General features: G+C 36.2%; 1 protein-coding gene across 4 annotated transcripts in view; it reads left to right on the top strand.

Annotated features, from left to right (window-relative positions):
* ERBB4 (erb-b2 receptor tyrosine kinase 4) overlaps positions 1 to 24,479 on the top strand; it is a 1,165,464-nt gene that overhangs the window by 979,329 nt on the left and 161,656 nt on the right. For all 4 annotated transcript variants that reach the window (XM_023220194.1, XM_023220218.1, XM_023220201.1 and 1 more), the window contains exon 20: positions 6,924 to 7,109. In XM_023220194.1, the coding sequence (XP_023075962.1) occupies positions 6,924 to 7,109 (186 nt within the window). The remainder of the gene's footprint in view (positions 1 to 6,923; positions 7,110 to 24,479) is intronic.

Genomic DNA, 24,479 nt, shown 5'->3' with positions numbered 1-24,479 from the left:
CTTGATCCTGCCATTATGATATTAACTGGTTATTTTGCTCATTAGTTGATGCAGTTTCTTCCTAGACTCGATGGTCTTTACATTTTGGCATGTTTTTGCAATGGCTGGTACCGGTTGTTCCTTTCCATGTTTAGGGCTTCCTTCAGGGTCTCTTGTAAGGCAGGCCTGGTGGTGACAAAATCTCTAAGCATTTGCTTATCTGTAAAGAATTTTATTTCTCCTTCACTTATGAAACTTAGTTTGGCTGGATATGAAATTCTGGGTTTAAAATTCTTTTCTTTAAGAACGTTGAATATTGGCCCCCACTCTCTTCTGGCTTGTAGAGTTTCTGCCGAGAGATCTGCTGTCAGTCTGATGGGCTTCCCTTTGTGGGTAACCCGACCTTTCTCTCTGGCTGCCCTTAAGATTTTTTCCTTCATTTCAACTTTGGTGAATCTGGCAATTATGTGTCTTGGAGTTGCTCTTCTGGAGGAGTATCTTTGTGGCGTTCTCTGTATTTCCTGAATTTGAATGTTGGCCTGCCCTGCTAGGTTGGGGAAGTTCTCCTGGATGATATCCTGTAGAGTGTTTTCCAATTTGGTTCCATTTTCCCCCTCACTTTCAGGCACCCCAATCAGACGTAGATTTGGTCTTTTGACATAATCCCATACTTCTTGCAGGCCTTGTTCATTTCTTTTTCTTCTTTTTTCTTTTGGTTTCTCTTCTCGCTTCATTTCATTCATTTGATCCTCAATCGCTGATACTCTTTCTTCCAGTTGATCGAGTCGGTTACTGAAGCTTGTGCATTTGTCACGTATTTCTCGTGTCATGGTTTTCACCTCTGTCATTTCGTTTATGACCTTCTCTGCATTAATTAGTCTAGCTGTCAATTCTTCCACTTTTTTTTCAAGATTTTTAGTTTCTTTGCGCTGGGTACGTAATTCCTCCTTTAGCTCTGAGAGGTTTGATGGACTGAAGCCTTCTTCTCTCATCTCATCAAAATCATTCTCTGACCAGCTTTGATCCGTTGCTGGCGATGGGCTGTGCTCCTTTGCAGGAGGAGATGCGCTCTTATTTTTTGAATTTCCAGCTTTTCTGCCCTGCTTTTTCCCCATCTTTGTGGTTTTATCTGTCACTGGTCTTTGATGATGGTGACGTACTGATGGGGTTTTGATATAGGTGTCCTTCCTGTTTGATAGTTTTCCTTCTGACAGTCAGGACCCTCAGCTATAGGTCTGTTGGAGATTGCTTGAGGTCCACTCCAGACCCTGTTTGCCTGGGTATCAGCAGCAGAGGTTGCAGAAGATAGAATATTGCTGAACAGCGAGTGCACCTGTCTGATTCTTGCTTTGGAAGCTTCCTCTCAGGGGTGTACTCCACCCTGTGAGGTGTGGGGTGTCAGACTGCCCCTAGTGGGGGATGTCTCCCAGTTAGGCTACTCAGGGGTCAGTGACCCACTTGAGCAGGCAGACTGCCCCTTCTCAGATCTCAACCTCCGTGTTGGGAGATCCACTGCTCTCTTCAAAGCTGTCAGACAGAGTTGTTCGCGTTTCACAGGCTTCTACTCCTTTAGCTGAGCCCTGTCCCCAGAGGCGCAGTCTACAGAGACAGGCAGGTTTCCTTGAGCTGCTGTGAGCTCCACCCAGTTCCAGCTTCCCAGCGGCTTTAGTTACCTACTTAAGCCTCAGCGATGGCGGGCGCCCCTCCCCCAGCCTCGCTGCTGCCTTGCGGTTAGATTGCCGCAGACTGCTGTGTTAGCAAGGAGAGAGGCTCCGTGGGCGTGGGACCCTCCCGGCCAGGTGTGGGATACAATCTCCGGTGTGCCGGTGTTACAGCGCAGTATTGGGGTGGGAGTTACCCGATTTTCCAGGTGTTGTGTGTCTCAGTTCCCCTGGCTAGGAAAAGGGACTCCCTTCCCCCTCGCGCTTCCCAGGTGAGGCGATGCCTCGCCCTGCTTCAGCTCTCGCTGGTCGGGCTGCAGCAGCTGACCAGCACCGATTGTCCGGCACTCCCGAGTGAGATGACCCCAGTACCTCAGTTGAAAATGCAGCAATCGCCGGTCTTCTGTGTCGCTCGCGCTGGGAGATGGAGACTGAAGCTGTTCCTATTCGGCCATCTTGCTCTGCCCCCCCTGGTTATCTCATTGAGTTTCGGTTTCCTCATTTTGCAGCTGAGAATTACTTTTGAGTTTGAACTGCTTCATGGGATTATAATAAGGATCAAATAATTATTACCTGTTATTGCTTTTGCAATGGATTATAGAAACACACATTCAATGGAGACATCGAGATGTGCTAGAGGTTCTCAATATTTTATATTTCCTAAGTTCCTTTAATAAGGGAGCTTGCTACAAATGGAGATGCCTAAGATCTTCTAATCCTGAGTATCTGGGAGTGGAGCCACACTTGTAACTGTGAACAGGTGACTTTCATATACACAAAAAATCCAGAGCCATCAAAAAAGAAATAACATAAGTATAAATTTAATTTAATTTAATATCTAATATTTAATATCTAATTAAGGATCTAGCTTAAAACATAATTAAATTAGTGATTTAATCTAATTAGATGTTTTGCTGATTTGTTGGTGTGTATATATTTTTACATGTGCATGTTATAATTCAATGAAAAAACCCTCTGGTTTACACTGTGAATACAGTTAATACCAGATTAAATAATAGGTAATAATAGGTCATTTAAGTTGGCTAATATTTTCATCCATACTTTCTTTATAAGTACATTGCTTTGCTTTATTTCAAATGTATACTGAGATACACAAGAAGTGAAACCAAATGTTTTCACCTTGTGAATCGAGAGGAGGCCACATGAATAGTAATAACACAGATTTCTGGCTCAGCTAATTATGCAAAACCCCGCACCCCAAAGCAGTCTCCACAAATATTTTGGAAACTTGTCAGGTGTCTCCTATTTACCTATAATCCAGTCTTCCAGCTGCAGTCTCCCTGTGGTATCTACAGTGATCTTTCTCACCAGTTCTGATCCCCATGATGAATTCTCTTCTCTCTGAGCTATTGGAGAGGTCCCACTCCTGTTACTGCTGACTGGTACCATGTAAGGATGCTTCTGTGGTTTCTATAGTGATCTTTCCTACCAGTTCTGGTCCCTCTGTTGATTCTCTTCTCTCTGAGCCATTGGAGAGGTCCCACTCCTGTTACTGCTGACTGCTACCACGTGAGTATGCTGAAGTCCTTTCTAGGTGTGATGCCTCACAGTGCTCCCGGAACTTCCTGTCCTCATCATGTTGCAGTCCTCGTGGGCTCAGCAAGAAAGCATAGAAACTCGTCTCTATTCTGTGACTCTTGTTCCCTGGGGCAGCTAGGGAATAGAGAATTAAAGTATCTTTTTTACTTGGAAGCCATATGAAAAACAATGATTTTAGCTTTTACCACCAAACCTCAGAAACAAAAAGTCCTTTGAGGGAGAGTGACAGCATTTTACCAGCTTACTTCTTTTGTCTGGTCTTCTATCACTTCTTTCTCCAGGCATGTTCCCATGCTGCCCCTCTCTTCCTTACTGAAAAAATAAAATGTTAGACCTCACAATAAGCCCTTGGCTGGATCTGGGAAACCCACATACCCCATCAAACACTGCATATTTGTGAATAACTCTTGGAAGTCACTCTTGTAACTCAGCAGCAGTAAAATAGTAGGGATGGTTAAAGGGGATAATGTCCTCACAAGTAGCTGTAAGGTAATCATAAAAATGTGAAATACTTTCACAAAACTGATGATGAAAGGTAGCCTGCTGGCTATCCTACTGTCCTTTCCCTGACCCCATTTTCCACTGCCCAAATCAATCACTTTCAAATTTTTGGAAATTTCTTCTGTTACCTAACTCTGTACATTTATATAATATGCTTATACTGCAAAGTCTTAATTTTTCCTTTTTAGTCTACGTATCATATGCTAACTTTTTGCAACCAGCAATGGTTATTATATACCTTTCACTCCATTCCCATCACCACTTTTCAGAAGGGCATCCTCTGTACCCCCATTTTCCCACAGTTACATGACTTCTGATTATATCAGTATTTCATGTTTACACTATTATGATTATGTAACTATTCCCAGTTGTGCTGTATAGTCTGATTTTCTTTTTAATTATTTGTATTAATTTATGAGTACAAGTATAATTTTGTTACATACATAGATTGCATAATAGGGAAGTCAATACTTTTAGTGCAGCCATCACTCAAGTAACATGCATTATACCTATTGAGCAATCTCTCATCATCCACTCCCCTCACAGCTCCTCACCTTTCTGAGTCTTTCTTGTGCATATCTTTGTGTTTTATCTCAGGTTAATTTTTTCTTTTTTCACTTTAGTTTAGTTTTCTGTGTGTCTATCACTAATTTGACCTTCAACTCCCACTAGAAAAATAAATATTTTCTTAATGTATTTTAAGTTCATCAGGCATTCTATCAATTTCATCTTCTTGGGTCACCTTTCCCAGAGCTACTTGACCTGTTCCAGTCTTAGCCGGCTGCTATTTCCGTTTGTTGTATGGCTTTTATTCTAGAAAATTTTTCACTATATTTTTTGCATTTCCATAATTTATGCTTGATGTTTGTTTCCTTGATTTTATGTACTCTTCTAACACCCTGTCCCTTTTTTATGAGCACGTTTACAAAGAAAGGAAGCACGGAAGGTAAATGTGTTAAGATTTGGCACATCTGAACATGTCTGTTGTATGCATTCACTTGGTTGAAATGCTGCTGGGTGTAAAATTCTAGGTTTAAACAAAACTTTGAGAATTTTGAAGTCACAGCTCTATTTGGGAGATGGAATGGAAGAATGGTCCATATTTTTATCATATGTAAATTTACGTAATACTTCTATTTTCCCCAGAGTACTTTTCTTTCCATTTTGCCTGATATCCACAGTCCAGTTCTTTTGGTTTAAGATTTCCTAAGGGTAAAGGGAAGAAGGAGATCTGTAGTCTAAGTGTTTCCCAAATGTACTCTGAAGCAATCCTGCTGAAAACAGTTCTTTTGCTCCATTTATAGAGGTTTGTAATACTCCTCCTCCTCAGCCTTTGGTGTTATACATTACTGGGTTGCTTCTCAGTTTCCCCCCATTAAATTAGGCTTCAGATTGCTTATGTTTACCAAGTTGGCTAACACTGATAAGCCACTTCCTACTTTTACTTTCCATCTTTATTGCCTCCTTTCTATGATTGTTGGTGTCTGCCTTTTAAAATTAATTCTTTTTTTTGTCAGTATAGTGAAATTAAGAGGGAAGGGAAGTAATTTGTGAATTCAATCTGCCATGCCATCTTAAACAGAAACTCAATATAATTTGTGTCCTTAATTTTTTTATTTTGAAATGTTTCAAAGTTATACAAAATGTTCAAGAGTAGTACAATGAATACTGTACCTTCATGTTGAAAAATCGACTGATAATCAATTGCCATATACGTATTACACCCTCCATGTGTATGTGCGAGTATTTGTGTGTATATATTTGTATATACACATCAAACACATAGATACAGATACATATATATCTCTCTCTCCTTCCCTGTGTGAGTAAACTATTTGAAAGTAAATTGCAGACGCAAGATAGTTCATCCATAAAGATTTCAGGATCTTCTAAAATCAAAGAATACTATTTTACATAGCTGCAATACCATTATCACTCTCAAATATTTAACATTGATATAATATTACATGATATATAGTCCCTATTTAGGTTTCCTCAATTGTCCCAATAATGTTTTATATATTTTTTAACCCAAGAGCCAAAAATGCGGCATTGCCCTATTTCTGTAATAAATGTTAGTTTGAACACCACACTCTTCTTTTACATTTCTCCTAATACTGACATTTTAAATAAGTACAAGCCAGTTTCTTTGTAGAATGTCCTACAGTATGGATTTGTCTGATTTTTTTCCTTATGATTAGATTCAAATTAAATATTATTAACAAGAATAGTATGTAGGTGATATTACATAGATTTTTAAAAGTAAAAATTTACTATTGTTTTCATAGGAGATGAACAATATTTTATTGGCTTTCATAATATAAAAGCACAAATCAAACCATAACAAAGTACCTAAACATTTATTTTACAGTTATATCTATTTCAAATTACAATAAAGAGTCTTATAATAACTTTTTATTTGAAGCTAACTGGGATGCACTAAATAACCATCATGTGTCCACTTTTATCCCCATTAAGCAGTGGTGTCTTTATGATTCTGATGCAAAATTGTAACTCAGTTTTCTCATTTATGAAATACAAAAGTTGAAGTAGTCAAATTTTTATAGTCTTAGCTCTCAAATTTTATGAATCTATGAATAAGACATCACTTATAATTTTGAAAATGAAATAAATTTGAGGAAAGGTAAAATTATGAAACAAAATGTCTTATTAAAATGTTTATTATTTTATATAAATTGACCATAGATATAATACTTGTAATTATCTACATTTCCATATTTATGATTTATACTTGACACCATTGTAAGCTGTTCAACTCTACACCAATAATGGGTGACTTCGAAGTTCAGCTCACCTTACTCTACTTGCAACTAACTAAATTTGTATAGATTATTTTACTTTAGAGCAAAGGTCAAAGGTTAAAAATCCATAATTTAAACTGGAATTCATTTTGACTTACTTGGCAATAAATAAAATCTCATATTGCTTATATTACAAAGGAGAAAATACTGCTATTAATTTTATAGGCAGTTATTGTATAACAGCTTCCATGTAAATGCATGTAGAGATTTTGTTGTTTATTTAATTTTATTGAATTAAATCACTTTAAAGATAGAATAACTGAAATAATATCTTTTGATTTTGATTGATTCTATTGAGTACATTTTAAAAAAATCATCAGCACCATTAGTACAATGGAAGTAACTCTAAATCTAAGAAAATTTCAGTAGAAATGATGGTATTGCATTTTTTTTCTTACAGGAAGCTCTGATCATGGCAAGTATGGATCATCCACACCTAGTCCGGTTGCTGGGTGTGTGTCTGAGCCCAACCATCCAGCTGGTTACTCAACTTATGCCCCATGGCTGCCTGTTGGAGTATGTCCACGAGCACAAGGATAACATTGGATCACAACTGCTGCTTAACTGGTGTGTCCAGATAGCTAAGGTAAGTGCCTGTCAATTTCTATGGGAACAACATTTTCAGGTTAATATTTGCTAACCTAGAACAGTTTTCATATTGAAAATATGTCATCTTCCCATTGAAATAAAATAAAGTATATTTGCTACATTGAAAGATACATAACAGACAGGTACTTTTAGGTAAACTACAGATTAAATGCATGATATATATTTTTAGATTATTGGGTTGTATAATTTTAATTGAATTGACTAGATGCCAAAACAAAGAGCTTGCTAGTCAGGGGGAGGAATTGTTATGCTGGATTTATTTGGCTTATTTGTTTTGGTACAGTCTAGTTAACTGATAAAATCCAAGAAAGAAAGGGTTGAATGTCTGAATTTTTTCATATTTAGACGATTTTAAAAAATAGCCTGTGTGTTTAATTCTCAGTATTACAAATGAGCAAAATCTAAATATATTCTTAGTCTTTTTGATGATTTTCAATTGGTCGTTAATGGGTTGAGAGTTTTAGTCTTACACAAAGGCTTAGACATGTCACATATATAAGGGCAGCAGTCTGGGGTGATGGGGGAGGTGGGTCTGTGGTTAACCAGAGAGCATCTACTAGTTTCTAGGGGACTGTGATTTGGGGAATATTACTAGAGTTATCTGATCTTTTAATTTTTTTAAGAGTGGCCAGAATTCTGGATTTTTTGTGATTTCCCAAATTTAAATCTTAAGTCGATTTTTGAAACACTTTGGAGTCTGAACAAAGCATTCTTGTCATGCAGTCTACTAGTTCGCAACTTCTAGTATACATTCTAAATGTTCAAAGCAAATATTTGTGATTATCTATACCATATATCTTTCTTGATAATTTTCTGTTTCTAGAGAAATAGGTCAACGATGAGTATTAATTGTGTCAACTCTTAGTTACATCAAAATATGACCCGAAGTCTTTTCAGATCCCATAGATATTTTTATCTATATATTTGTACAATATAAATGCCAAAATCATAACATAGTGGCTTTGGCCTTTTTTAAATAATCTAATAATGAATAAAAGTATATTATAGAAAAAAGAAATTTAACATAATTATTAAAATTTAAACCAAAAAATGTATTTGACAGAAAAGCTCAGCTTAGTTCTATACACCGTAACTCTCCAGTAGAGTTTCCTTATGGACTATGTATTATAATTATGTGACTGTTATGTAATAACTGCAACTGTGAGGATTCTTTATGGCAATGAAGTTTGAAATATAACACTTCAGAAACAGATTTATCTAAGAACTTCTGTAATTTATAAGGTGAGTTAAATATGCAATAGAATTTATCAAATCATTCTAGGACTATAAATGAAAACAAAGCTAAGCTTCAGGCTGGGTGCAATGGCTGACACCTGGAATCCCAGCACTTTGGAAGCCAAGGCAGGTGGATCACCTGAGGTCAGGAGTTTGAGATCAGACTGACCAACATGGAGAAACTCCGTCTCTACTAAAAACACAAAATTAGCTGGGCGTGGTGGTGCATGCCTGTAATCCCAGCTACTCAGGAGGCTGAGGCAGAAGAATTGCTTGAACCTGGAAGGTGGAGGTTTCAGTGAGCCGAGATCACACCATTGTACTCCAGCCTGGGCAACAAGAGGGAAACTCCGTCTCAAAAAAAAAAAAAAAAAAAAGAAAGGAAAAGAAAAAACGCTAAGCTTCAAATTTGTTAGCGCTCTCTGTATTTTCTGCTGTGGTCTCTACAATTTAGGTTTTGTCCTTAAGGTTTGTGTTATTAATATATCATTTATACAACATTGTACACTCTAATAAGATAAATTACTTTGAGTTTCCTGAATAATCACAGTTTTATACCTTTTTGCCTTTGCAAATGCCATCCCCTAAGCTTAGAAGTCTTCTCTTGGCTTCTTGGTTCACACTGCATGATCTTATTCATCCATCAACACTGTTTGGGCATCCTCCATTTATGGAGTCTTTCCTAATCAACCCTTCTCTGCAGGCAGAAGTAATTATTTTCTTTTTCGTATTACTTTTGGTAGTTGATATCTTGAACACATTTATATTATGTAAATGTCATACTATACATTTACTATCTCTCTACCTGTATGGTAAGCTTATTTAGTCATTAATCTTCAACAAATACTGGTGGGCTTTTATCATGTTTCAGATACGATGCTGACTGAGATATGTAGGAGTAAACAATGCAGATATGGGCCTGGTTCTCTCTGGACACCCTAATGGATTGAACAGACATTCAACAAATGAAAGAATTAATTATAGGATTGAATACTGTGGTTCAGATTTTAAAGAAAGCCAACTGCTAGGGAGACTTAAGAGAAGACACTGAGTCCTGAGGGAGAAGGCTTAAGCTATGAGAATAATATTTAGGTAAAAGAAAGATCACACAGGGCTCTACAGATGTGATGATCAAGAGACTTATCACCCAAATGGAATAATTTTAGGCATGAAAGGAGACTGTATTACTAGTTATACCAGGACGACAGGCACAGAAAAGTCCTAAACAGAACATGTTGTATGGTTACCCAGTATAGCAAGAAAAGTTTGAATTTTATTGTAAGTGCTGTAGTAGTTACTGAAGTATTTTAACATGCAATTGACATAATCTCATTTATATTCTAAATAGATCATGCTAGTTTATGTATGGAGGTTAGATTGAGGCGATATAAGAATGAAAATGAAGATGCTAATTAGGATTCTGGAGGCAATGCCAATAAGGAGAAGTAGATGGAATTAAGATATATTTGGGGGGCAAAATTTAAGGTATTCAATTATTGATTAGCTGTAGGTGGTGAGGGAGGGGAGTATGGTAAGATCATTTCCTGAGGTGGTGAAGGATGGGGGATGAACATTTGTAGGAAAAAATCAAGAGTTCAGTTTCAGACTTGGCACATTGGAAAAGTTTATAGAACATGAAACTGGGAATGTTAATGAGGTAATTAAATTTGGTCAGTACTGTATATATACATTTAGGAATTATAGGTATTTAAATATATGGAAAGATGAAGGATTACCTTAAGACTGACTGTATCTGATTCTTATTTATCACCGGAACCTAAAATTGGATCTTACTTACAGTTAGCCATTCAATAAATATATAGTAATTATTTTTAACCCAAGAAAATAACAAAATTTACCCTTAAGCAGGGAGTCCTTCTTTTATTATTTTTTTCTACTTTGCGAGCAGAATTGTGTAGTGGAATCAGACTTAAGGTTAGAAACACTATATTTGTATATTTGTATGTTGGTGCCCACTTTTAAGTTTTGTGAGTTTGTGTTGTTTAGCCTCTGATTCTTGTTTCTCATTGTATATAGTGGTATTAATAATTACTATATTTATTTTTCTCATCTACAAAAAGAACATGATAAATGGTATCTACCTGTGGTAGGTTGAATAATATCCCACCCCCAAAGATGCTAATACATTCTATCCCCAGAATCTGTGAATGTTGCTTTACATGTTAAAAGGGATTTTGCAGATGTAATTAAATTAAGGATCTTGAGATGAGATTTTCCTGGATTATCCAGATCGGCGCATTGTAATCACAGGGGTCTTTGTAAGTGGAAGGCAGGAGGATCAGAGCAGGAGACAGGAGACATACAAACAGATCAGAGCTGAGCGGTGCACCTTGAAGATGGAGGAAGGGACCATAAGTTGAGGAATGTGGGCGCCTCTAGAAGCTGGAAAGGATAAGGACACAGACTCTCTCTTAGAATCTCCAGAAGAAATACAGGCCTGCCTGTACCTTGATTTTATAGCCTGGTGAAACTGATGGTGGACTTTCAACCTACAGAGCTTTAAGAGAATAAATTTGTATTGATTTCAGCCACCTTTCACCCTAAAGTAGGCTCCAGTGTATGTTTCCCTCTATGTATCCATGCTTTCTCATCATTTTGCTTCTCCGTATAAGTGCTAACAAGTGGTATTTGGTTTTCTATTCCTTGTTAGTTTGCTAAGGATAATGGCCTCCAGCTCCATCCGGGTTCCTGCAAAGGATATGATCTTCTTCTTTTTCATGACTGCCTGGTATTCCAAGGTGTATATTTACCACGTTTTCTTTATTCAGTCTACCATTGATGGGTATTTAGGTTGATTCTGTGTTTTTGCTATTGGGAAGAGTGCTGCAATGAACATACCTGTGCATGTGTCTTTATAGTAGAATTATTTATATTCCTGTGGGTATATACCTAGGAAGGTGATTCCTGGGTTGAGTGGTACTTTTGTTTTTAGTTCCTTGAGGAATTGCTAGACTGCTTTCCACAGTGGTTGAACTAATTTATGCTCCCACCATACAACAACATATAAATGTTCCTTTCTTCTCCACAACTTCACCAGCATTCTGATTGGTGTGAAATGGTATCTCTTTGTGGTTTTGATTTGCATTTCTCTAATGATCAGTGATGTTGAGCTTTTTTTCATACGCTTGTTGGTTGCATGTACGACTTCTTTTGAAAAGTGTCTGTTCATGTCCTTTGCTCACTTTTTAATGGGGTTCTTTTTTTTTTTCTTGTCTATTTGTTTAAGTTCCTTATAGATGCTAGATATTAGATCTTTGTCGAATGCATAGTTTGCAAAAATTTTCTCCCTTTCTGTAGATTGTCTTTCCACTCTATGGATAGTTTCTTTTGCAGCGAGGAAGCTCTTCGATTTAATTAAATCCCACTTGTCAATTTTTGTTTTTGTTGCAATTCCTTTTGGTATCTTCATTGTGAAATCTTTGCCCATGCCTATGTCCTGAATGGTATTGCCTAGGTTGTCTTCCATGTTTTTTATAGTTTTGGGTTTTACATTACAATCTTTAATTTATCTGGAGTTGATTTTTGTATATGATGTAAGGAAGGGGTCCAGTTTAAATCTTCTCCATATGGCTAGGCAGTTGTTATTACAGCACCACTTATTAAATAGGAAATTTTTCCCCATTGCTTGTTTTTTGTCAAGTTTGTCAAAGATCAGATAGTGGAAGGTGTGCAGCCTTATTTCTGGGTTCTTTCTTCTATTCCATTGGTCTATGTGTCTGGCTTTGTACCAGTACCATGCTGTGTTGGATACCATAGCCCTGTAGTATAGCCTGAAGTTGAGTAACATGATGCTTCCAGCTTTGTTCTTTTTGTTTAGAATTGCTTTGGCTATTCAGGCTCTTTTTTGGTTCCATATGAATTTTAAAATAGTTTTCTCTAGTTCTGTGAAGAATGTCAATATTTTCTTAGTCTTGAATTTCATTTTTGTTGCACTGTGATCTGAGAGAGTGACTGTTATGGCTTCAATTCTTTTGCATTTGCTGAGGAGTATTTATGTGCAATTATGTGGTTGATTTTAGAGTACGTACCATGTGGCAATGAGGTGAATGTATATTCCATACCCCATAAGTATATACACCTATGTACCCACAAAAAATTTAAAAAATAAAAAATAATTTTATTTTTCTAAAAATAGAAGATAGTATATTATATTGTTTTTGGTGGAGAATTCTGTAGATTTCTATCAGGTCCATTTAATCTAGTGCTGAATTTTGGTTCTGAAGATCTTTGTTAATTTTTTTGTTTTGATGATTTGTCTGATAATGTCAGTGGGGTATTGAAGTCTCCCGCTATTATTGTGTGGGAGTCTAAATATCTTTGAATGTCTCTAAGCACTTGCTTTCTGAATCTCAGTGCTCCTGTGTTGCACACATATATATTTAGGATAGTTAGGTCTTCTTGTTGAATTGAACACTTTACCATTATGTAATGCCGCTTTTTGTCTTTTTTGATCTTTTTTGGTTTAAAGTCTATTTTTTCTGAAATTAGAATTGCAACCCCTATTTTTTTCTCTTTTCCATTTGCTTGGCAGATTTTTCTCTATCTTTTTATTTTGAGCCTATTATTGTCATTGCATGTAGTTGAGTCTCTTGAATACAGCATACCAATAGGTCTTAGTTGCCACTTTATGCCTTTATCCAGCTTGCTACTCTCTGTGCCTTTAATTGGGGCATTTGGCCCATTTACGTTCAAGATTAGTATTGAAATGTGTGGATTTGATCCTGTCATTGTGATGTTAGCTGGTTATCATGCAGACTTGTTTGTGTGGTTGCTTTATAGTGTCACTGATCTGTGTACTTCAGTGTGTTTCTGTGACTGGTAATGGTCTTTTATTCCCACATTTAGTGCTTCCTTCAGGAGCTCTTGTAAGGCAGGTCTGATGGTTACAAATTCCTTCAACATTTGCTTCTCTGAAAAAGATCTTATTTCTCCTTTGCTTATGAAGCTTAGTTTCTCTGGATATGAAATATCTGGTTGAAATTTCTCTTTTTTAATAATGTTGAATGTTGGCCCTGAATCTCTTCTGGCTTTTAGGGTTTCTGCTGAGAGGTCCACTGTTAGTCTGATGGGCTTCCTTATAAGGAAATGTTTTGCAAAATATTTTCATTTGTATTGTAAGTTTTCTTTCCATTTTTCCATTAGTTCATCATTCTACAACATTTTATTTGATAGAAAACACAAACTTAAACACCAAAATTGTTTGTTTCTTATAGGCAGTCATGTTCACTCTGCATTTGTTGCCTTTGGACTTGACTGAATTTGGTAAGCAAAGCAGTCCATGTTATTATTTCATGTTCATATAATGCCATATGCCTTCTTGATGCTTTATGAATCCAGGATACTAGGAAATCATGAGAATTTCTTCTTTTATAGTTGTTGCTAATAAGTTGGGCAAGCAGTTTTTAAAAGACAATTTAGCAGATTCTGAATAGCGTATGTGAGGTGTTTTCATTTTCATTTAACTCAGATTTTAATTTAATATGAGACAAAAAGTAGGCTGTTGCCCAAAGCAGACATCCTTAACTGACCCTAACATGTATGAGTTCAGCTTTGATTATTCAACAAAATCATGACTGACTGTTGTGGTCTGTGAGTGACCGAAAGGACTGTTTTCTCTACACAGAGTCAGGTGCCGAATATCAAGCTTTATTTGTACTTGGGTTCCAGTTAAAAGCCACCTTAGACAGTGTAGCAAAGTGGAAAAAAGCACAGATCCTGAGACCGAGGTTCCATCACAAGCAAGCGTATGAACTGTGTGACAACAGGCAGACAGTACCCGTGGTGTCTACAGGAAAGTGGGGAGAGCATCACCCCAGCTTCTAGCAGCTCTACAGCTGCCTGTACCTGCAGGCCCTTCTAGGCCCACTTCCTCTCTGGTACTGCGTGTGCTCTGTGGGTGGGAAGGTGTGGCTCTGGGTCCAGAGCGGCTTTGGAATAACATTGACAATGAATGAGTCCATTTAGATCAAGCATGTATTACACACCTGGCATATCCTTGGTGCTTTACATACATTGTGTTTTTAAATCTTTACTGAAACTCTAGCAGATATGGATCATTATTTCCCCAGTTTATAGATGAGGAAAATGGGAAGTTAAGTCCAAAAGGACACACAAATATATTGAAATGCCTGAATACTATACCAGATAATTCTTACTCCTGAGCCAGGTCTCCAAACCACTCTGCATTCTTTCCTCTCTGTACACATGCGCATCACTGCAGCTTAAAGTGGCTTGCTTTCCTTCAACGGCACTCTGGATTTAGAGGACCAAAGGGGAGCATACTATTTTATCTGTAGTTGTGTCTCATCATTAATTCCATAAAAGAAAAACTTCTATCATGAATAATACTTGTTATTATCTTCATGAGAAAATGTTTTATCATCAGCATCTATGCCACATTTTCAGGAGAAAGTGCTAGATGAATATTTGTGGAGGAACTTTTTCAAACAATGTTGTAACTATTGAAATAAATCAAACTCAAAACAATTCCGTGAGCTACTATGGGTAATAGATACTAATTACAAGTGACACTGTGAAATAAGAATTTAAAATGTGTAGTCTGGTACTAGTTTGTGTTTACCTTACAGATTCTGAGTTCAAATCTCATCTCTATCACTTACTAACTGTGTGAACTTTGATAAATTAACCTCTCTGTGCTCCTGAAAAGGGGGATAACAGTACTTCCTATTTAGTAGGGTAATTTTAAGGAAAAGATGATGTTTGTAATGTGCTAAACTTACTGTTTGGCATAAAGTAAGAATGTAAACTATGTATTATTTTGGATAACATCTGAAATCACTATAATAAGGACAGATATAAGTTTATAATTAGAATATCCTAATTATGACATTTAAAAAAATACCATCATTTAAAAATATGACTCTTAAAATTTCAGATAGAAAAGATTTAGCATTTGTTCATAGACCATACCAGGCTGAGAAGAGCAGGGAATCTCATGTTTAATATTCAATATTTTTGGCCTTTGGAACAAAGAACCTGAGTCTCTCATCCGCATATACTTTCCTACACAGGTTCCTAGGATGCTTGTGCTCTTATCTTGGCTTCTAATTTTTATGTTAAAAATTGTATTATTGGGCTGGGCTCAGTGGCTCATGCCTATAATCCCAGCACTTTGGGAGGCCAAGGCGGGTGAATCACCTGAGGTCAGGAGTTTGAAACCAGCCTGGGCTACATAGCAAAACTCCATCTCAAAAAAAAAAATGCAAAAAAATTTGCTGGGTATGGTGGTACCTGTAGTCCTAGCTACATGGGAGACTGGCAGGAGAATCGCTTGAACCTAGGAGGTGGAGCTTACAGCAAACCAAGATGGTGCCACTGCACTCCAGCCTGGGTGACAGAGTGAGACTTCATCTCAAAAAAAAAAAAAAAAAAAAAAAAAATTGTATTATTTGGAATATTGAAAACATCTGAAACCACCAGTGAACCAACAAAGAACTGAGCTCAGGGGAAATTCTTAAGACAATCTGTTACTGAAGAGGAGCAAAGAAAAAATTCTAACTTTTCAATCTCAAGCTAGAAAAGGTTAATATTGGTTTGACTTACTATTCCTGCAAAAATGTTAGTTTCTGACTTTGCTCTAAGGAAACTATCATTTGTAGCTTTCTTATGATATGTCTATCACTGATGCTGTATTTGTAAAGCCTGAATACTGAGTGTAGGCCACTATTATTTTTCAAAATCCTAAAACCTTCCTCAGTGCTTTGCTGGCCTATTTACAGATTTTTTTCCAGTGCTCTAATTGATTTGCAGTTTTACCCAGATGTAAGGTTCCAAGGGCTTTCTCTTTTTTTGGTGTTTTGCCACTGAAACTAGTTGAAAGGATGATTCTAAAAATATGTCACTGGTCCATGGTAGCCTTCAAGATGATTCACAGATTACCTGATTAAGTTGTATACTCACTCAACTTAAACTTCTTCCAAAAATTTAAAAAACATATTCAATATTTTTAAGAATTAAAATTAATGTAGTGTGTCTAACCAAAATAATTTAGATTCCGCTTGTAAATAAATACTTTTTCAGTGTATTTTTGCCAACGGATTGATTCTAACATTTATATTTTCAGAGAAAATTAGTATTATTTCAAAGTTTAGCATAATTTGGGACCAGTTTAATAGATTTTCTCAATTTTTTTTTATTTCCAACTCTACTTTATCACCAAATTACTTTGAATGTCCATGTCATATTTCTAATTGGAGCTAATGAAACCTGATTACTTTTGTGGCCCAGGGACAGGTATCTGTGGGTTTTATTTTTCTCTACTATTGGTGGCAGAGTGGGAGTTAGTGGAAGGGGCAAAGCGGAGAGAAGAACTTCTTTCATATTCAAAACATGGTTCACAATGATTGGAAAGAGAGCAGATTCTTGTGTTAAGAAATGAATTCCTCCTCTGTGACAGATGTGAAGCCTTCCTTAAGGCTTGAATATGTTACACGAGGAGAGCCTTCATTCACCTTCTTTCTTTCCTCTTTTCTATTTTTCTCTAGTAGTAATTATGGAGAGGCAAGAAACTTAGTTTCTTATTCAATCCAGCCATTTCCTTCTGCATGAATTAAAATTAAATTCAGATATGAATGTCTGATGTCATTTAAATGCATGAACTGGGTGATGACATTTCTAGTTGAATTCTGGTCAAGACCAGATGCTTTGTGTAGATATGGCCTCAGTCATATGCATGTCTATGCAAATTATAGAACTTTAAAAAAATAAAAGTCTAGAGAAGAGAAATAACCCTACTAACATCATAGAAAATGTAAAATTGGCACTTATTAATATAGTTAGTCATGTAATAGAGACACTTAATACTGTTTGTGAATACCAATTGATTGAATGGATTCCAATGTATATTTGGACACAGAAAAAAATTTATATTTTATAAAGTCACAATAAAAGGTAAATATTGAAATTAGAAGTCACAGTATTAATGGCATAGCCAAACTGCCTTTAATGACAAAACACTGTTAAAATCAAAATAAATTTCTTATAATTATATAACCACATTTTGGAAGAAAAAAGATGATAGCTTATGATTTATCATTTTTACTGCTATCATATAAATTTGAATACACTAGATAGTGTGATTAATTGTCATTAGATCTTTTGTGTATGTCAGCGGCATGAATCTAACTTGATGGTAAGATTTTATTCACAGTAAATACCTTCAGTGACTCTCCCAGGGTCACACTGCATACTAGTCTAAGGAAAAAGAACTAAACTCAGAAACATGGACAAGTCATTGATTATTTCATGGAGATACAATGTTTAATTTTTTTTTTTTTAATTAAAAAGTCAGTCTGAAGTGGGAGGATCACTTGAGCCAGTGAGGCGCAGATTGCAGTGAGCTGTGTGATTGCACCACTGCACTCCAACCTGGGTGACAGAGTGAGACCCCGCCCCGTCCCCAACAAAAGGTGGTTGGGGGGGAACCTAATAATGGACTTCTTGTGGCGTCTCAGTGTATTTCTTAGGACATGTCATAATTAGAGATTTGAGAATTGAATCCCAAAGGAAAATTACAGCCGTGATCTAACCAGGAACAATTAATTGATTAATTTAAAAATCATATTAAGTATATTGCTTTCTAGAGAGAAACAGAACCAATAAAATGCATGTATATTTTATATATATATATATACTTATATATATTTATTCTAAGAAATAAACAGTTTGTATCTATATAGGAAAATATATATAGAAAAATATATATAAGAATATATATATATATATAGGAAAATATATATGTATAGGAAATATATATTCTAAGGAATGAGGTCATGAGATTATGGAGGCTGATGGGTCCTAAAATAAGCAACTGGCAAGCTGGAGACCCAGGAAAGCCAGAAGCCAAAAGACAAGTCTTCTCCAGACAAGTTTTCCTCGTGATTTCCTCTTTCCTCATGTTAATCAGAAATAGGTATGGTCAGATATATCAGATTTAAGGAATAGTACATTTTTTTTTCTAAATTATAATTATTCTATAGTATCAGAGAATAGAATGGTGGCTACCTGTTGTTTGCTGAACAAACAGGAGCAGGGATTCCATTTTTCTGAATTTTGTCAGTGGCTCATAAAGGTGCTGCTTGTTCACCCCCATCATAGCAGAACCCTCCAATCTCTCAGCCAGGCACAATTATCTAGCTTCCAAATAATTGTCTTCCTCTCTATTTTATTTGACACACACATGTTTATTGCTCAGGAATCTGAAATCTGCTGGTGGTCTGCTGGGTGGCTCTGGGATTTTGCCTGGGCTCACTTACATGTCAGAGGTATAGGCTGTCTATCAGCAGAACTAGACTGGGGTGACTGGGGTGATGAGGCTCTTTGCCACATAACTCCCTACCCCATCAATGTGGCTAGGGCATAGTCCCATATACCTTTGTCTCATGCTGCTCAGTCCTCCAGGGCCTGGATATCCATGCATTCACCATCCCATGAGAAGCCGAGCACCTTTGTGAGTACAGTGTAACAGTAGGAACACAGGTCTCCCTACCCAATCCCACTCCCAGACCCCTCTAGAACTGTCACCAGTGATTCTGCCTTCCCTTTTCAGTCTGAAAGAAACTAGCCTTTTGTTTTCTAGGTGGTGGTTGAGTTCTGCCTTTTCCATGTTCCACCTCCATTGCTAGAAATAAGCCAGTTTCTCAGGCAACAAAACCTAAGTGAGACTTATTTCCTGGGTGCTGGTGCTTCAAAATTGCAATTTTACATCTTGCAGTACAAAAATCCTTTCCACATAGGGAACCCGGATTAGAAACACAAAAACTTTCCTATTTATTCAGAAGTAGCAAGCACAAAACATCAACTGATATTTTAATAATGCCATTTTGCTGCTGTTTCTATACAAGGAAAGGAAAACAATTACAAATTGACAGAGAAAGAACCCAGCCCAGAAAAGTTTCTTCTGTGGAACTGGTGAATCTTTAAAAATGATTATCAGAGCCTATTGAAATGTTGGTGCAGGAAGGAGCCCCAGAAGATCTAGTTGATTATTTTAAATATTCTTGAGGCATGAATTTGTTTCATGTGAAATCTTACTTTAAAATCGAAACAAATAAAACCAAACCTAATTGCAACAGCAGAAGCATGTAGACAGGGTTTCATGGAACCCTAAGGTTTCTTTAGATCCTCACAGAAACCAGCTGTAAGACCGTCTAATGTGCTGTGTTGGAGATGGGGAAACTGAAACATAAGCAGGTGACAGAGTCCAGGTAAGGTCACATTTCTCAGTGACAGAGCCAAGACCTGAATCCATAACTGCTCTGCCACCCGGATATCCCAGTTCAGATTAACTGACATCCAGCACCAGCCCCAAGCCCTGACTGTAACACCTGTGCACCCTTTGTGTGTAATTTAGATTCTATAACGACTACAGCGTGATAGAGAGTTGGTCTAAAATACGAGGTCATATACCTCTTGTGATAATTTTTTAAATGAGCTAATGAATTTTTTCTCTATAGAATTTTACTTGAAGCAGCTAGCTTACTTTTGCTTTGAAATACTTTTTGTGTTTTTAGTTTATCTTCCAATTTTTTTTTTAATCTTCCCTTTCCACCAATAGTTTTCCCTCTTGATCTTTCTATCAGTTTGTCTAATAACATTGCAATCTCCCAAATCGGTGATAAAGCACCTGGTTGAATTTGAACAATGTTCATCCACTCCCTGAAACAATTTTATGCTTTTTATTTATGTGCCAACTTTTCATTGCCCTAAAGGAGGACAGTATTTAAAGGGTAGTAAGGGATAAGAGACAATCTCTATACTACCAGATGAAAATGAAGTTTATTGAGGTGGTTTATAGAGCAGAGGTTCCAGAATTCCACTGAAGCCTTAATTATTTCCTGGGGTTTGCATGAAATATGAAGGTCTCTCACTTAGAAAAGTCATTTAGGCTTTTTCTTGTCTAACCTATAAAATAGCAAGTTTCCCTTTTGCTTTGCTTTGCCTGTGGCTTTGTTTGGCATGCTGAGCAGCTCTAATTCAGCTTGTAAGTTACTCCTTTCTATAAATGGCAAAGGTTTGTTATTCAGCTGCCATTCACACCCAGAAAGTAAAGAACTTAATTTCTTTACTGTGAATTTATGTTTTAGCTAGTACTTTTAAGGTACTTTTTTTTTTTAACAGAAAAGTGAAAGCTACCCAATCCAAATGGATTAAATTATATTTCATGTGTGTAAAGTGCTCACACAATTTCATCAGTTAGTCATGACTTTTTGAGGCTTGGTATTGTAGCAGATTTTAGGAGCACAGTGATTTTCTCAAATGCAAAATCAAAGTAGGAGGACTGGCATATCTAGTTTATTGCTCCCCCATGGCTTTTGTTTCTAAAACTATAGAGTTAGACGGGTGTTAACAATAGTGCTCTCAGGAAGTTGTGATATATATTTATGATCTCTCAGATGTGTGCATGTGATTTTATTTTTCCCACAGATTTCAAGATGTTTATAGTAATCTGGAGATAGACTTGCATTTTTCTGAAAATAGGAGAAACAAAGAATGAGAATGTCAAGTGATTTGCTTGGAAACAGAAAAACTATAGTGGGACCGAAGATGAAACACAGATTAACTTACTTCCACAATTGATCACGACCATTTTTTTTTTCTCCAGATAGCTCTTAAAAAAAAAATACAACTTTTTATTTTGAAATAATTGTAGATTCATAGGAAGTTATCAAAAATTTAAAGAGAGGTTTCATTTGTCCTTCATCCATTTTCTCCAATAATAACATCTTGTATAACTATAGTACAGTATTATAATCAGGAAACTGACATTAGTAAAATCTGCATAACTTTTTCAGATTCACTGGTTTTACACAAATTTGTGTGTATGTGCGTGTTCAGTTCTATGAAGTTTTATCGAATGTGTAGATTCATATAACCACCACCACAATCAAGATGTAGAGCTGTTTCATGGCCTCATGCCATCCCTTTACAACCACATCCACTCCTACTTATTTGTTTCTAAATGCGCTCAAGCCTTGTCATGATCAATATTTGTAATAATGACTTATTTTTTAAAACATCTTCTGAACGTTTGTGTTTTGCACATTAAAATGGGCATACAATATTCTGGACACTAAGTTTGATTCTAGCATTAGCAATTTGTCAGTCTTACTTCAAAGGGTATCCTCTATGGATTTGTACAAAAATATAGTATAATGGTGGCTATGAAGAAAAGGGTCTGTGTAGTTATGTAACCTAGAAGGGGTGCAACACCAATCAGGAAGTATCATATCCTCTCATACTTACCTAGTGGGAACATCTAAATTCCTACTTGTACACCCTCATTTAACCATAGGAAAGTGGCTTAGCAGATCACTCTGGTTACAGAAGAAAGCCCAATAAACCCCAAAGGGCATTGAGCCACAAGGGAGGAAACTTAGGTTAATAATGAATACAGACTGAAAGTGAATGAGAACAAGCAGTTAAGGCTTTATCTATAAGAAAGTTTAAAAATTTAGGATAATTCTTATTAGTATCATGTGATAAAACAAAATATACAATGCTTTTATACTATGTATATATATGTGTACACAGGCATATACACATAAATATATATGTATGCATATGTACTATTTTTACACATCTTGAACATTAATATACTCATAAGAATAATTTATATTTTGAATATAGAATCATTCTATGTAGCCACAATTCTACAATACCCAATTAAATATGTATGTGTGAAAAGGGATATAGAATGTTGACAGCTATTATTGTGATGATTAAAAGTATTAGGCTAAACAGCATTTGTACTGAATTTCACTTTCTATTATCTAAATTTGATTGATTAAAAAGAGCTTTTTCTCAACTGTTCATGATGTTTTATTTGGCTAAGGTAAAATATGAACAAAATATACGTGTAGTTGTGGAAAGGGAGGGTGAGCTGAGTGGTGATGAGCGCATGAAGCAGAGTGGCTCTGGGTCAAGGATTTTATCCTTCATTAAGGAGCCTTTTCCTAAGCTCAGTCTCTACCTCATCACAAAGTGAACAAAAGATGAGCTTAATGATAGTCATCTATCAGCTAGTCACATTTCAGGTTTCAAGATCTTACTATTCCCAATGCTCCATGCCTTGACAAGGCTAATTGTATAATTACAATACTACATCACCCACTCTTGGTGTACTTTCCCTGGCAAGAACGGGAACTAGGAACTCTAATGATTATCGCCCCAAGCAAGCACATTAGCATGAATGCAGTTTACTAATGGGGCCTTATTCCTAGAAATTGTAGTACACAAGCTTTGAGCCATGGATTTTGTTATCAAGTCCCTTGTAGATTAAATGCCAGGCTGAGTTGAGCCCTAAAATCAGAGTTATTTTATTTTTAAAAATAGAATGAATGATTCATCCCATCTATGTTTATATCCTTTGTGGTACATATTAAGATTTATTGAAGTTATTCTACTAAAATGAAGTTGAATTTATAAAACTTTCATCAAGAATGCTTTGAGCGCTAAATAAAATAATAGTCTTGTGCTAATTTCTATGTGAGTTTAAGATTTCCATGAAAATCTAGCCAATATGGATGGGGTGGCTTCCATGATATCATTACTATTCATCGTCTGGGTGACACTTACATGGGTGTACTCAATTTGTGAAGTGTTATTCACCTGTATACTTATGATGTGTTCTTTTCTACTTTATCTTTTTGTACCTTAAAAAAAAAAAAAAGTTAAGAGTCTAGCCATTTAAATTTTGCTTGAAAGATTTTGGATGGCTATTTCTTTAAAGCTTTGGCATATCAAGTCACAACATCAGCCTGAAATGACTCAGTTTCTACTATAGACTGGAAGAATATAGGGCCAATCTAGAATATGGGAAGTCTCTAAATCAAGAGTGTATAGCCAAACGTCCTTTGTGTTGGAGATGAGGAAGTTTCATGAATTCCTTCTAGCCCCTGATTTGCAAGACCTTGATTGATTGTGACTGGGGCTTCTGTGGAACAGGTTGTCTTATAGTTTGATTTCATATAGATCTATAATGACAATCCACGGCAGTAAACAATAAGGGAAAGTAATGATCTTTATGTCTTTTTAATCTAAGTGTTGTTCTTGAAACAAGTTAAATCTTGTAGTAATAAAACTAGCCAACATTTTCACTGAAGTCATGCAAATGAGGTACACAGAGTACTTCTCTTAATTCTTACAACAAAGTTATCAGATTGATACTATTATATGTGTAAATGAGTTGATGTATGCAAAGTACCTAACAGTATCTGATGTATATCAGCATTCAGTAACATTTTACTATCATTATTATTTTCTCACTCTTGATAGTATTGTTTACTTCCTTCTCATTTTACCTGAAAAAACAGACTTAAAGAGGTCATAAGTGTGTTCAAGGTTGCATAGCTGGTGAGCATGGAGCCATGATTCTGCCCAAAGTCTCCTCAGCTCGACCTAAGCGTTTCCACAGGCTGCCTCTCGCAGGGACGCTATGTTGTGTAACTCTAGGAATGGGGTAAGACAACAAACTCAGATTGATGGTACCATGCCTAATTGATTGTTTGCCTTAATTAAATGATTGAAAGTTTCTCTTATTTCGTGTCATAATAACATTTGAAGTATAAAAATATACCAAAGGCAGATATTTTGTACCATAATTTTGCAAAGAATATGGGAGAGCACAGACTATGTCTATCAATATAATAAATTACAGTAATTCTAGAATCACCATCTTAATCACAGCTGCTCTTGTTATTGTCCTCCTATGAAAAGTTTCTATTAAAATGTGACTAGGTGGGGTGATAATTTATTCCATTATTACCCTCATCTGAGAACATACAAGTATAATCCCTGTGAACCTATGGATTATCATTATATCAAAATGTGTCTATGCAGTGAGACTTTAACTGGGTGGTTTTTTACAGGACAGCAGTCTCTCCATGCTTATTCTCCTGTTACAAGTGCCCATAATCTTATTCACAGGTGCCCTGAGGTATCTGACCACAAAATACTCACATTTTCATCAATCATTGAGATAGAGGTAGTAGAAAACCTTTCTTTTTCTCTCTTTTTTTTTTTTTTAACTTGCATTTCCCAAAAGATTGGCTTGGAAAAACATTATTGAAAA

The sequence above is a fragment of the Piliocolobus tephrosceles genome, chromosome 11 (assembly GCF_002776525.5).
Source record: "Piliocolobus tephrosceles isolate RC106 chromosome 11, ASM277652v3, whole genome shotgun sequence".
Classification (NCBI taxonomy): domain Eukaryota; kingdom Metazoa; phylum Chordata; class Mammalia; order Primates; family Cercopithecidae; genus Piliocolobus; species Piliocolobus tephrosceles.
Note: the sequence above shows the minus strand (reverse complement) of the source record. Positions and strands in the feature narration are given on the sequence as shown.